The 14,962-nt window shown below is 39.0% G+C and overlaps 1 protein-coding gene across 14 annotated transcripts in view; it reads left to right on the top strand.

The window, feature by feature from the left end:
• The window catches only part of CDKAL1 (CDK5 regulatory subunit associated protein 1 like 1), a 612,104-nt gene that overhangs the window by 478,977 nt on the left and 118,165 nt on the right, over positions 1-14,962 (top strand). For all 14 annotated transcript variants that reach the window (XM_070515582.1, XM_070515574.1, XM_070515583.1 and 11 more), the window contains one exon: positions 12,896-12,958. In XM_070515582.1, the coding sequence (XP_070371683.1) occupies positions 12,896-12,958 (63 nt within the window). The remainder of the gene's footprint in view (positions 1-12,895; positions 12,959-14,962) is intronic.

Below are 14,962 nucleotides of genomic sequence, written 5' to 3'. Positions count from 1 at the left end.
CTTGTCTCTGGCTTCTAATTTTAAATAATTTATAACATAGTAAAACTTTGAAGACAAAAATAAAAACAGTGTGGTACATAGAAATTTGTTGCCCCACACTATTTGCTGTGTTGTGATGAAGGGACGCACTTTGAAAGTTTTAACCCTACAGCTGCTCGTTCTTCTAAAATATCACTGAGAATAGTTATCTTGTCATAAGTGAAAGGAATGTTTTAAATTTTAGGAATAACAGTGAAGCTTCTTCATGCATGGGTAATGTTTGTATCTGTGAATTGGTCTAGAAATACTAAAATTGTGTGAAAGAAACTTTAACAGGAATTAGGTTAAAATCTATTTTCTTTGTCAAACTGCTGAGCTTCAAACTCATCGAAGGGAGGAGGACCTTGCTGGGGACATAATATTTATTCTTGTGCTGTTAGATGTTTGGGTGTGTCATAAAACCTCGTGTGTAACGTGCAGACAGCGAGTCAGGTATCTCACTACATTCTGAACTCTGAATGTTTGTTGTATTTACTTATTTATTTTAAGGTAAGCATAACCCCTGACATCTAGCTGTTGATTTTGTTCTTTCCTAATATTTTTCTCCCCAGCAAAAGATACTGGATGCTGTCATTCCCCTATCCTGTCTGTAATTTGTCAGAGAAAGAAGCAGGCTTTGTGAGGGAGTAGAGATGTCAAAAGAAAAGTTTGTACATAAACTATAAATTGACTCAAAAGCAGAATCCCATGGGAAACAAGTTTCAAATTCTGGAGTTTTTACGATTGTCATCTTGAAGTACCATTTATAGTTATAAAAATAATTCCAACATAAAATAAATTTGCATTTGATTTAGTAATCTGTGTAAGAGTCATAAACAGGTCATTCATTGGCACAGCAACATGGTGAGCAGTATTAATACCAAATGTTAATACCCAGAATTTTTGGAATTCATTCAGGAAACATTTAAGTACTTAACGTGTGCCTAGTGGCTGCTTAAATATAGTAGTTGTTTATTTCTCCCCACTAGCTTGTAAGTTTTGTTGAGTTCATTGGCCTCATCTGGCTTGCTTTGTACCAGGGCTTAATATGGTCCCTGAAGCATGATGGGCATGCAGTAAGTGCGACAAATGAATCAATGTGTCATTCACTTGATAACTAAGTGTAGAGCTCGGAGGATGTATTTTAGGTATAGAGCGTGAGCATAGAGAAAGAAAAACTGGTCGGGAGGCTTTTATGAGGAATCAGAACAACAGCTCTACTCTTCTACTCACAGTAGAATGACCAAGGAGGGCTGAGATGGCTGCAGTCCACAGGTGGTCTCTGAATAGCTCAGGGGGCAAGTGACTGGATTAATAGAAGATGGGAAGTGGGAGTGTGTAGGGAGAATGAAGGACAAAGGAACGGGGAAGGTGAGGTTCCTGAAGTTAAGTGTTGTGTCCTGAATTGAGAGCCTGGAGGGAAAAGGTGACCTGGGTGGATAGCTTGAGGGACTAGAAGCCTCAATGAAGATTAAGCCAAAATGTTGTGGGATTAAGGGAATGGCAGCATTTATTGAACAGCTCCCATATGCAAGGCACCTTAATTAAGTGTTGTGGAGGGAAGAGATGCCACCCAGATGACCAAGACATGGTTTCTGCCCTCAAGGAGGCATTGATGAACAGTGAAAGTAGTAAACAGATCTGTGAAAGCACATAAATGAAAAGATTCTTTCTGTTTAGGGGGATCCAGCACGAAAGAGGTGATCTTTGAACTGAGCTTTTCTGAATGAATTTAATACATGGCAGTGGTAGGGCAAGCATTCAAGGCATGTGGCCTCAAGAAAATGCAGAGTCTTTCAGGAACAAGACATTGTCTTTGGTGTTCGTGGGGAAAATGAGGCAAAGCCCTAAGGCAATACTTGAAACTTGGTTCTCTGAGCAGTAGGGAGCCTTTGAAGATTTTTAAGAGGAGAGTGGCATTCCATGACCATGCATTAGAAAATTCACTCTGGCCTCAGTACAGAAGTTGGTTAAGAAATAGTTCTAAACTCCAGCTTCACATTAGTATCTCCTGCAAAAATTTTTAAAATTCCAAATCCCAGGCTGCACCCCAGATCGATCAATTCAGAATCTCTGGCAGTAGGACCCAGACAATCAGTACTGTTTAAATCTTCAGGCAATTCCAATATGCAGCCAGGGTTCACACCAATGATTTAGAGCAGGAGTTGGCAAATTCTTTCTGTAAAGGGCCAGATAGTAAATATTTTTGGTTTTATGGGCCATACAGTCTCTGTTGCACCCATTCAACTCTGCCATTGTAGCACAAAAGCAGCCACAGACAATACGTGCACAAATGAGTGTGGCTGTGTTCCAACAAAACTTTACGGAAATTTGAATTTCATATAATTTTCACGTGTCACCAATATTCTTGTTCTTTTGGGGTTTTCACAGCCATTTGAAAATGTAAAAACAAATCACAGGCTCTACAAAAATAGACGGCCAGCTGTATTTGGCCCACAGACCATTTTTTGTGAGCTCTTGATTTAGAGGGTAAAAATTGGACCCAGGTAGTCCAGGAAAAAAAAATTACTACAATAATCCAGATAAGAGGTAAAGTTAACTCTCCTTTGTGGTCCATTAGAAGGGCAAAGTGAAGATAAGTGATATTGAATTGATGTTTATAGCAACTCATGCTCTTTGTGCTACTTTTGAGCACCCAGAAGTTGCCATACAAAGGAACTCTGAATGAACCATTGTGTGGTACTAGTACTTAGTACCCTTTGACTTTGTCTTTTTACTTTGCAGGGGTTAGTTTTATGTTGAAAGGCTGTTTCTTTTCTAGCTGCTTGTAACAACAGCTACTCCTCTGGGCAACACCCATTACTACAACATAATACGTCACCTTCTTTTCCTATGTGCAAGCCGTGCCTTTGCGCCCAAAGAATGACCTTTCCTTGCAAACAAATGTTGTCTTTAGAAAATAAAGTGAGCTTGATATAAGAAGATATGGCTACTTACATTTTATTTTATCAGCAATCACTGAATTAATGCAGAATTCTCTCTTTGCATTTTCTTACAGCATTTGTTGCCTAGTTAAGGACCTGCCAGGGTAAATGGTACCACCCCCACTATGAAGTTGAAAGGCTGATTTTTGTGCCTCGAATTCCACTTAGGCTATTTTAGAAACCGTAAGGCTGAAAAAAAGTTTTTCCCACGGTTACCTACTGTGTTTTAGGATCAGTAGTACATATCCACGTTTGCCTGGTTATTTTATTTGAATACCATTATAGGGTGAATGAATTCACTTATCTATTTTCTAACTTCCACTCTTAGAAGTCTGCTGTTTTAGTGTCCTCTAAGAAATGCTTACACTGTGCCCCCCACTGTGGAGATTTGAGAAACTAAAGAACCTGATAACTCTGCTTGAATTTCCTCTAACTAGAGGGAGAGAAGGAAATTCAAGACTCTAGTCAGAGTCAGCAGCGTTTTTGGTCATCTCAATTATCTTGCAGATCTTACTAGAAAGTAAGAAGTGGAAAAATGTATAGAGTTAGAGCATCCTTATTTTTCTTTATTTTCTCTACCGTCCTCACAGTAGAATTACTCCTCATAGAACACGAAAGTATTGTATGTGCTTTATAAAGGAAAAGCAGATAAGATTTTGAAGAGTTTGTTTTCCTGCGCATTTTGGGGTATTTTTGATCACCAAACACATTTCCCAACATTGATTTTTTTTAATTGCTTTCTAAACTTTGAGGTTCATTGTTTAAATTCCAGGGACCTATTTTTCCTTCTTGTCAGTGATCTTGAGTGATTATTGTCGTCCTAGGGATGCCATCCAAATACGTACAATATAAAAATGAGATTGTGATTGAGTGCTGATAATGTCAAGTGCTTTTAATTAAGCTTCTGATGTTTTATACACTGATAACAAAATAAAGGTTCAAGTTTATTAAATTAACTTTCCATTTATTTTTCAGAAGCACTCATCAAGTAGAGAACTAAATATGTAACAGCAGTCTGTTCTCTGCAGCCAAAGCCTCAGTGTGCCCCAGAGGGATTCCTGCGTAGAGTCCATTTTTAAGTAAAGGAAGAGGTCAGAAAGTAAGGCAAAGCTGAAAACATAATATGAGGATTAAGAATGAAAATTATAGAATTCAGAACCCAGATGGCATATAGCTGAAAGATAGTGGGGAACTGATCTAAAAGAGAGGTTAACAGTTGAAAGATACTTTAGGCATCATCTTGGCTGGTGGTTCTCAACTTTGGCCGCACGTTGGAAAAACCAAGCGCTTTTAAATAATGGGCATGGTGCCCATTAAATCAGTGCCACTGTGGATAGGACTGGAGCACTGTTATATTTTAAAGCCTCCCCAATGATTCTAACCTGCAGCCAAGGGTGAGAACCACTGACCTAATCCAACGCCCTCATTTTTACATATGAAGTGCAGAGCAGATACCTGGCCCAAGGTCAGAGAGCTCTTATTTGCTTGGATTTTAACCTCAATCTTCTCCTCTCACCTTCTTGCCTCCTTTTCTCCATATACTCCCTATGTGATCATATCCCGTCTCCTGCTTTAAATTATACCAGTAGGCTTATGACTCCCAAATCTATAACTCACATCTCTCTTCCATTCCATGTATCTTAATATCTAATTTCCTTCTCCTTGTTTCTCCAAATGTGTCACAGCCAGCCACCTCAACCTATATTATGTCCAAAACGGAATTCCCTTCCCTACCCCAAGTCCCCTAAACCCGCTTCGTCCAGATTCCTGATACTGGTGTGGGGCACTTCTCTCCCCTTGATTATCTGAGCCAGAAATCCTGGAGTTTTCCTCTGCTCTTCCCTCTCTGCATTCCTGTCTAATCAGTCACCAAGTGCTGTCCATCCTGCCTCTTAGCAGTTTCTCAAATCCACCCACCTACTCTCCCTGCCGCCAGCTTAAATTGGGATGTTGTCATTTTTTTCTGAACCATTGCAACGCCCTCTCACACCGTCCGTCTTCAGCCTCTAGCCTGGCTCCCATACTCCATCTTTAATACCATTAAAGATTTTTCTGAAATGCAAATTTGGTCCTTGGTCACATTTCTCCCATCATGTACTCTAATCATTGAGCTGTTCTTTGATTCACCAAAGCTACCTCCTTTTCTCTTTGTCTCTGTGTGCCTGGACTCCACCTACTTTCTTACAGTTTATAAATGGCATAAGGTCTCTATAGACTCAGTTCTTTGATTTCTGCTTTTATCAAAAACTGAACTCTTCTATAAGTTATACTTTCCCTCTTCAACCAAACACTGTCACATTCCAGACTGAATTTAACAGGCCCAGCATTGCCCACACCCTGACAGTTGGAACCTGTCCCTGCAGTAAGTGAAATAGAAGATCCTAAGATAAACATCAGACCTACCTTAGTGTCCGACCACATCCTTGGTGGTTAACACTTTTGCTTACCTCTTAAGGTTTCCTGGCTACTTCATTTCTTATCCCTGACTTCAGTGTGTTTTATTGCTTCTTGCTAAGCCCCATCCTCACTGTGATTCTCCCACTTCCCAACTAGTTCTTCACTAAGGACCCCTTTGACACTCAGTCATTTTTTTCTCTTGCACGTCTTGGCTGTTCCGGCCCTTTTGCCTCAAGATGTGGTTCTCTGACTTCCCTACTGAATACCCGTCCCTGGTTTATAGTAACTGATCAGTCCCTGATCCCTAGCCTTATTGCCTGGAATTTTGATTTCATTCTCTTTTGGGCTTTGTTTAGAATCTAACTCCCAGTCCATACCACACCATGATTGCCTGTTGTCTCAGGTGCCCCTGCGTGACATAAAGCTCAGCTATTCAGAACCTGTTTGTCCCATTGGTGAGTTGTCTTGGCTCCTTATCATTTCATTCTTACTTTTCTGCTGCCAATTGCCAGTTGATCCGTTAACCACTTCTTAGGCTCTCTGCCAGAAAGGGAGCAGGAAAAAGTAAGTGCATTGCAACTCTCCTTTCTTAGCATATCATTTATACTTTTTTTTTTAACTTGCTTTAGTGATTGTCCTAGAGTTTGCAATATACACTTACCACTAATCCAAGTAGAAAAACTCACTTTCACATAACACGATACTACTTCATGTGAATTCTTTATAATAACAAAATAATCCTAATTCCTTCCTCCCATCCCTTGTATAATTGCTGTCATTTATTTAACATATACCTAAGCATACATCCTCAAATATATTATTGCTGTTACTATTTTGAGCAGCTATTTGTAAGATCAATTAAGAATGAAGAAGTAAAAGTTTTTATTTTACCTCACTTATTCCTTCTTTGCTGCTCTTCCTTTCTTTATGTCAATCTGAATTTCTGACCTATATTATTTTCCTTTTCTCTAAAGAACTTCTTTTAACATTTCTTGCAAGGGAGGTCTACTGGCAATAAATTCCCTCAATTTTTGTTTGTCTGACAAAGACTTTATTTCTTCTTCATTTTTGAAGGATAATTTCACAGGGTATAGAATTTTAAGTTGGTGGATTTTTTTCTCTCAACAGTTTAAATATTTCACTCCGCTCTTTTCTTGCCCTCATAGTTTCTGAGAAGTCAGGTATAATTCTTATCATTATTTTTCTAAAGGTAAGGTATTTTTTTCCTCTAGGTTCTTTCAGGATTTTTTCTTTATCATTGACTTACTGTAATTTGAAATGATGTGCCAAGGTGTAGTTTTCTTGGCATTTGTCCTGCTTGGTGTTGTCAGAGCTTCCTGGATCTGTGGTTTCGTGTCTGGCATTAATTTGCGGAAATTCTCAGTCATTATTGTTTCAAATATTTCTTCTGTTCCTCTCTCTCTTTTCCTTCTGGTATTCCCATTACACATATGTTACACCTTTTGTAGTTTTCTCACAGTCTTTGGTTATTCTATTTTTTTCAGTCTTTGTTCTCCTTTTTTTTTTCAAGGATTCTATTGATATATCCTCTAGCTCAAAGATTCTTTCCTCAACCATATCCAGTCTACTAATAAGCCGATCAAAGGCAGTCTTCATTTCTTTTACAGTGTTTTTGATCTCTAGCATTTCTTTTTGGTTCTTTCTTAGGATTTCCATCTCTCTGCTTACATTCCCATCTATTCTTGCATGCTGTCTACTTTATCCATTAGAGCCCTTAGCATGTTAATCATAATTGTTTGAAATTCCCAGTCTGCTAATTCCAGCATCTCTGCCATGTCTGGTTCTGATGCTTGCTCTGTCTCTTCAAAGTGGGTTTTTTGCCTTTTGATATACCTTGTAATTTTTCTCGATTGCTGGATATAATGTGCTGCTTTAAAAGAACTGCTATAAATAGGCCTTTAGTAATGTGGTGGTGAGGTGTGAGGAGAGGGGAAGCTTCTATATTTCTATGATTAGATCTCAATCCTTTAGTGAGCGTCTGAACTGTGGACTTAACAAGTGTTTCTCAGTTTTTCTTCCCCCCCCCTTAGGTGGGACGGGATGGCTAGCTGGGCTGGAGTTAGATATTTCCCTTCCTCAGGTCAGTTAGGCTCTGATAGTATCCCAGCAGGTTAGGCTTTAATTAACTAGTTTCCCCTGAGGGCAGGCCTTGTTAAGAAGAACAGAGCTCACTGTGTTTCACAGTGCTTCCTTTTCCCCTCCCCCTGCTGGAAGCCTGAAGGGATTTTTCTCCAATATTTACTATGGGTCCCTGGTCAAGCTCCTGGAGGTAAATCTAACAGTATTGTGGGGGCCTCCCTATGACTGGATCCCCCTGGAGCTCTTAACTCTCAGGGCTGTCTGTACTGAGCCTCCGGGAATCTGTCAATTAGAGTTCAGGTTTTCCTACCCAAGCACCGCTTCCTGCAGCACTTCACTTGTGAGTCTCCGCCCCAGGAAGCGGCATTCTCTATGTATTCGCCTGTTGGTCTCTCCACTTCTAGGGGCAGCAGTTTTCCTTGTGTCCTGCCTTCTTTTCTGGATCCAAGTAGATTTGTTGATTTTTCAGTCTGTTCAACTTGTTACTTGTTGTTAGGATGGATTGGTGACTTCCGAGCTCCTAACATGTGGAACCAAAAACTGGAAATTAATACATTGAAATGCAAACCCTCATTGAATGCAAGAGCCCCTTACCACAAAGTATGATGAAGGCTTGCTGAAAATTTATATTTTATTATAATATAAAGTATATCAAACTCTCTGAAAGATTGTAGGCTTTATCATTTTTTGAGAATCCGTATGTAGAAATGAAGTCCCTAGTGTTATTACAGTTTTACCTTATAATAACACTATTTTATTTGAGAAAGCTTTAATATATAAGTAGAGAATGAACACAGAAAGCACTGAATTAGGGAACCAGAAGAAGTTAAACTGGTGAATGTTGTTATAATTTTTTTTCCTGAGGAAGATTGGCCCTGAGCTAACATCTGTGCCAGTCTTCCTCTATTTTGTGTGGGATGCTGCCATAGCATGGCTTGATGAGCAGTGCTCGATCTGCACCCAAGATGCAAACCTGCAAACCCCGGGCCACTGAAGCGGAGCACATGAATTTAACTATTCTGCCACTGGTCCAGCCTCGATATTGTTGCAATTTAATTGATTGTATAACCTCACCTTCAAAATACAGATTCTCATCACATGTGGAGTCTCTTTCAGATAGGAACTCTGTTGCATACATTTGATAAAATCTGAAATGATTACATTGTCTCGAAACCTGAACAATTAAAAATGCTCCATTGGGGCCATTGGTTTTGTCTGAAAAGAAGTTTAAACATGGATGTAAAAGGGCTTATTACCAGTGTTTTCTGTCCTTGGAGAGTGAAATACAAAAGCAATTTAGGTAACACTTTGAGTTGGAGATTTGCAGATGTTCAGCTCCTCAGAAATCTAGAAGTTTTACCAAATTTGAATACTGTCTCATCTTCTAAACACATCTGCAACCCACACAGACTACAGGACTAGGCGTGTAGTTACATTTTAATAGCTTCTCATCTCTGTGGCCTGTACCTTGGGATTAAAGCTGAAGGTGACTTGAAGGAACCTTGTACAATTCTGGGAGAGATGTTTGCTGTACTTGCTGTACTTTGGCCACCCTTGTTACAAGTTCATCACCCAACTTGTTTAACATGTTTACTTTTTAAACACGTGGAGAATTAACAGGTGGTTGCATGACTGAGATGTTTGTTTTAACAGGCTAAAAAGTGGGAGGTAATTTAGACATGTACTATGAGGCAAGAGGAAAATACCTAATTATTCCATTTTTGGCTCAGCTTTTAGTTTCAGTTAAAACTGCTGATAGCAAGGCTGGACAAGTTTTTTAGCGTATTACTCTTAACATTGTCTGCATATGAGAAACTGGCTCAATAGCAATCATGGCTATGCTTTACTGACATGTACATGAAACTTACGTGGCTTTAGTGCCAGGACTTAGTTAAAGGATCTCTTCTCAGAGCTTCCATCATCAGCAGTTATAATGTGAATGCAAAAGGCTCTGAAAGCCCCATATCTATTTCAACATGTTCTGCAAACCAACTGGTATATTCTCTGTCTGAACAGAAGATGCTCAGAAGGTAATATGCTGAAAATGACAACTAATTGTTATTTTGCCTGTCACGTTCATCCTAATGTGTCAGGATAGAAGTTACGATTAGTTTTGGAATTGTCTTCTTTGAGCAAGTAGAAGGAGCAAGGAAATTTGCTGCATAGGTAGTTGTTCACTTGGTTTGGAGTCAAGGGACTACTGCCAGAAGTAGACATGATCAAAGATAGAGGTTTGAGATCAAGGATGGCCAGATGGTAAATAGCTTAGGATTTATGGGCCATATAATCTCTGTTGTAACCACTCAACTCTGCTGTTTCAGCATGAAAGCAGTCACAGATAGTACACAAAGGAATGAGTGTGACTATGTTTCAATAAAACTTTGTTTACAAAAGCAGGCGGTGGGCTGGATTGGCATATGGGCCATCATTTGTCAGTCTCTATTCTGGATCCCAGAAGATCCACCACTGGGCTATATGACTCTGACCTCACAGGAAAAATAGCAGTAGTTTTCGGTTAACTGGACTAATACATGTAACTTTCAATATTCAAAGCCAAGACTTCACTGTATAGGTATATAATAAATTTGTTGTCAGAAAAAAAGGGAATTCCTTACTCCCTGGCTTCTTTGGGGGCTAATCCGAATAGTATTATTTACTTATCATTTATACCCCACTTCCTTCCCAAAATAATTTGAAGTAGCTTATAATCATAGGTGTATACAGGTTTTAGCTAACAAAGTAGAGATATAAAGTCAAAACCCACATAAAAAGATCACACAAAACTACCTTTGAATATTCCGTATCCACCTGCCAACTCAAGCTGGTAGCTCAGTCATTTCTGGGACTGAACAGGCCTTGGGATGCCTCCTAAGGTGAATACTGATAGGCTCCCTCTTTTATCTTCTTTAGCACAATTTCCTTTCTGAGAAAATTTCCCCCATGTTTTATATTAAGTCTCCTACCAAAGGAAATGTTAGTATCCGTCATTTTTCTTCTGATTGAAGTATAAGCCAAGAACTGTTACACCAACTCAGTGGGTGTATGGAAAGGCAAGAGAAAATTATAAGCTAATGAAAACTTTGGTGGGCAAATGACCTGTTCAGAACCGGTTCCAGGGTTCATACAGCCAAGGGGCTGTTTCCAATCAGTGAGAGATACATCTCTGCTCTCCAGGAAAAAGAAGTTTAAATTATTCTTTCAGACTTAGACGGTCAGAAGCACACCTAGAGGTGGACAGAGGAGGTGGGAATTTGAGGTGAGCAGCTGGGACGGATGACTTTTCGTGGACGTCAGAATGTGGAAACAAGTCCAAGTGATTTGAAGGACTGCCAGCTGGAATTGTGGTTCCAAGGACAGTTCTGAAATAAGGAAACTGGTCTGTGGGAAAACTATGAGTGTATACAGATGACTCTATTACAAGGTCCTAATTAATATCACATTTGACTGCTTAGCCACGTGGCTGCAGAAGATCACGTAGAACCCAGGCAGGGAGATCTGCTTAGATCTCTGACACTGGGGAGGTATGACAGATGTGCTTATGCAGACACTAGACTTTAAAGGGAGGAAATACTTTCCTAGGAAAGATGGATACCAGGCAAGGATTCATTCACGAGTGAAGATAGGAGAAGCTCACTTACCTGGTAGTTGAACTAACATCAGAGTAAAAACAGGAGCAAGATGGGAGTGGTGTTAAAGACAAACAGGCCACTCTCATGACAGAATTTTAAGATCTGGTAGGGGCCAGCCCTGTGGCCGAGTAGTTAAGTTTGTGCGTTGTGCTTCAGCAGCCCAGGGTTTCACCAGTTCAAATCCTAGGTGCGGACATGGCACCGCTCGTCAGGCCATGCTGAGGCAGCGACCCACGTGCCACAACTAGAAGGACCCACAACCTACTAAAAATACACAACTATGTACCGGGGGGCTTTGGGAGAAAAAGGAAAAATTTTTAAAAAGTCTCAAGAGGTGGTAGTGGGCTGACTCTATGATGTACAAGAAATGAATTCTATAATCGACAGCTGGAAAGATGTTCAATAATCTGTTTTACAAGTGTTTTATGTGTTCTGTAAATTTAGAAATGTTCTAGCCTTTAAATGGAAAAGAGAAATCAAGAAATTCCAATGTAAGCCACAATTCCTTCTCTCATTCATTCTTGGTGAGGGCAAATTGGCATAGTGTTTGGGGAGAGGGGGTACTTTGGCAGTATCTATCAAGGTAGTAAACATGCATACTATTTGATCCTGCAACTGAACTTCCATAATTGTCTTTTAAAAAAATTCGTACTCTCAAACTTGCAAAGAGATTTGTACAAGATGATCATTATATTAAAAAATTAAAATGAATTGCAGAAAAAAGTTTAGATTGCAGAAGCTTTTGGATTTCAGAACTTCATGTAAGGGATTACAGATCTGGATATACAAGCATTTAAGTTTGGCAAAGATAAATTGTGAAGTGGAAAAAGTAAATTTTGGAACAGCGTATACAGAATGATCCCCTTTCTTTGAAAGTGTTAGTAATCGATTGTGTGTGAAGACATCTGCATGGAAGATCTAGAACCATATACTAAATTATTTATGGTGATTATGGCAAGCGGACAGATCACAGTGTCTGAGAAAACAAGCTGCTTCTTGTAGTCAACTATAGTAAAAGAACCCCACACTTCTTTGTTGTCACAGACACAGGAGGAGGAGCAGGATGTAGAGAGGGGACTCCAGTAGTGCCTGGGTCCAGCTTGAGGAGAGTATGTAATTAGAAGTGAAAAGAAGCTTCTCTTTTCATAACTGTATGTGAGGCTTACATGTCATCATTACAGATACTTAGAGTTGTATGCCTAACTCAAGTAGATTCATTTATTCACTAATTTAGCAAATATTTATTGAGTGCCTGCTGTGTGTGAGACACCATGCAAGGCTGGGCCATATAGCAGTGACAGAACAAAGATAGGCTCAAGCATGCAGACCCAAGCTGTGACCAGGAAACCTGGAGGCAGTATATTGTTTAAATGGATGCATGCTAGTATCCAATTCAGAGTGACAGCAATTGACATTACAGTGAAATTGAAAGTATCCTAAATGTTTGAGTTTTCTTTCTTTTCACTGTTTTTTCTTCATTTTGGTCTCTGAGTTATTTGTTTATAATTAGAGTTTTTAATGATCATTTGTGTTTTAACTATGAAACCTTCTAGGAAGAGGTTGCCTGCCTGGTCTGTGACAGCAACCCACATAACCGTCAAGTGGCTTGGTTTCTAATTGTATCCATGTATCCCAGATTGCCATTGTAGCCCCTTGCCTTGTACATGGAAGAATCTCTAGACAAACAATGTCTTAATGTAGATAGATCCATACATACATACATACATACATACATATGCATATACATATATATGCATGTTTATTTTTGCCACCTGTCAACTCAAATGTTTTCATTTTCTTCCACAGAAAAAGCAAAGAACAAAAGATCTTTCTCGAGTATTTCATTCTTACAATCCATATGATCACAAGGTAAGAGAAACATGTTATTGGTGTCCTGGGTAGCAGAAGTCTTTCTAAACATACAGCATAAATTTCACCAGTATATAGTGATTTTGAAGTACACTTACCAATTACGCTTATATTTCCATTTTAATTTTTCAACTCTTTTATCTCTTTTAAAGAAAACAGAAAATTTGTATTTCTGACCTAAAATAATTATATTTTATTCACATTAAAATCCAGTTATGTATTGTCATTGAAATCTCAAAGACTGTGAAAAGACAGATTTTGGGGTGTTTTTTGTTTGGTTGGTTTTTTCTTTCCAAACACTGTAGTGATGGACTTGGCTTTTGAATTGGTAAAGATAGTTGAAATATTAACTGCCAACTCTTGGTTCTCCATTGCTCCTGAGAGAAAGTTATTTTTCTAAGTAAAAACCCTAACAAAAAGGAGTACATAGCATTATATCTGAAATATTCACTGCCAAGAGTATTGCTACATAGAAGACCAAAGAGTGTCATGACGCCTACGTATCCATCCCGCAACTTTATGACCAGTCTTGTTTCCTTTGTACCCCACACTTTCCAATCCCTGTATTTGAAGAATTCCCAGACATCTTTTCACTTATAAGTATTTCACCATATATTTGTAAAAGATAAGGACTCTGAAAAAAAACAGAACATATAACTGTTTTTAAAGAAAATGCTCAACTCCACATCTTCGTAGGGAAATATATTACAAGATTTCTGAGACTTGTGCAAAACTTCTGTATCACATAAGGTTCCAGTAAATCTGTTAATTTGAGGTGACTTCAGAAGCAAACAAAAAATTTGCACAGTTGAAATGCTAATATAAACTTAAATCTTTATCTATGAATTTACAAGGAGACATGTGGTGGGGATTTTTTAACTAGCCAAAATAAGTAGTGTGAAAACTACTTTCCTCAGTTGCGAATACGGAGATGTCTGGATTCAGGAGGAAAAAACTGTGCCAGTTGTTCATAGAAGTTGAAAGAATTTGGATAGCTTCTAGTGTTTCTATAGTGACCAATTGACTTAAGCACCAAAAATTTGGAAAAGAGATGTTTATGTTCCATGTGACCATAGCAATATACAATACTAAAACTTGTATTGTTTCAAGTTACATTTTTCAAGTTCCATCAATCGCTCTGCAGAATATGGCAATTTGTTTGAGAGGGAGAGAGCCAGTAGTAGCTGACGATGCAGACGGAAGGTACAGGCTGATAAGTAAGAGAACAGCAAAAGGAATGAGATAGGCCAGATTGCTGTTGGGAAAGCTGCATTTTTTTAGATGAAGCGATTTAATTAACATAAATGCAACAGTGGCTAAAGCTAATATTTAACAACAAGAAGTAGAAAGGCTGTGACAAACAAAGCTTTTGCCTGACTTGTCTAAATTTTGCCCACTTCTAACACTTTTTTTTTTTTTTTTAAAGATTTTATTTTTTCCTTTTTCTCCCCAAAGCCCCCGGTACATAGTTGTATATTCTTCGTTGTGGGTCCTTCTAGTTGTGGCATGTGGGACGCCGCCTCAGCGTGGTTTGATGAGCCAGTGCCATGTCCGCGCCCAGGATTCGAACCAACGAAACACTGGGCCGCCTGCAGTGGAGCGCGCGAACTCAACCGCTCGGCCATGGGGCCAGCCCCACTTCTAACACTTTTTAATTCACAGTTCACAGAAATTCCATTATTCTTTTATTAGAATTCTTATTGGAACTTAGCCATTTGCAGCCTCTACTGGCTTCCTCTTCTTATCCTTTGTGGCATTGTATCAAAGTCACCTCAGATTATTTTGGCTTCCCTTGTGAAGATTTCGTTCCTCTACAAATTAGTCATCAGGTAATAAGGAATTGAATATAAATGCTAGATGGAGTTCCTTTTGATCTTTGCTTTAAGATCAGTAATAAATTGTTGTATAAGTAGCTGGACTGCTTGATGAGTGATATTTGAAGCTCCCAAGGCTAGGCCTGTTGGCATTCTGTTTTATTCTGTATGTGTAAGGAAAAGGGAGAAG

Source organism: Equus asinus, chromosome 8 (genome assembly GCF_041296235.1).
Source record: "Equus asinus isolate D_3611 breed Donkey chromosome 8, EquAss-T2T_v2, whole genome shotgun sequence".
NCBI lineage: Eukaryota > Metazoa > Chordata > Mammalia > Perissodactyla > Equidae > Equus > Equus asinus.
This window is presented reverse-complemented; position numbering and strand designations above follow the sequence as displayed.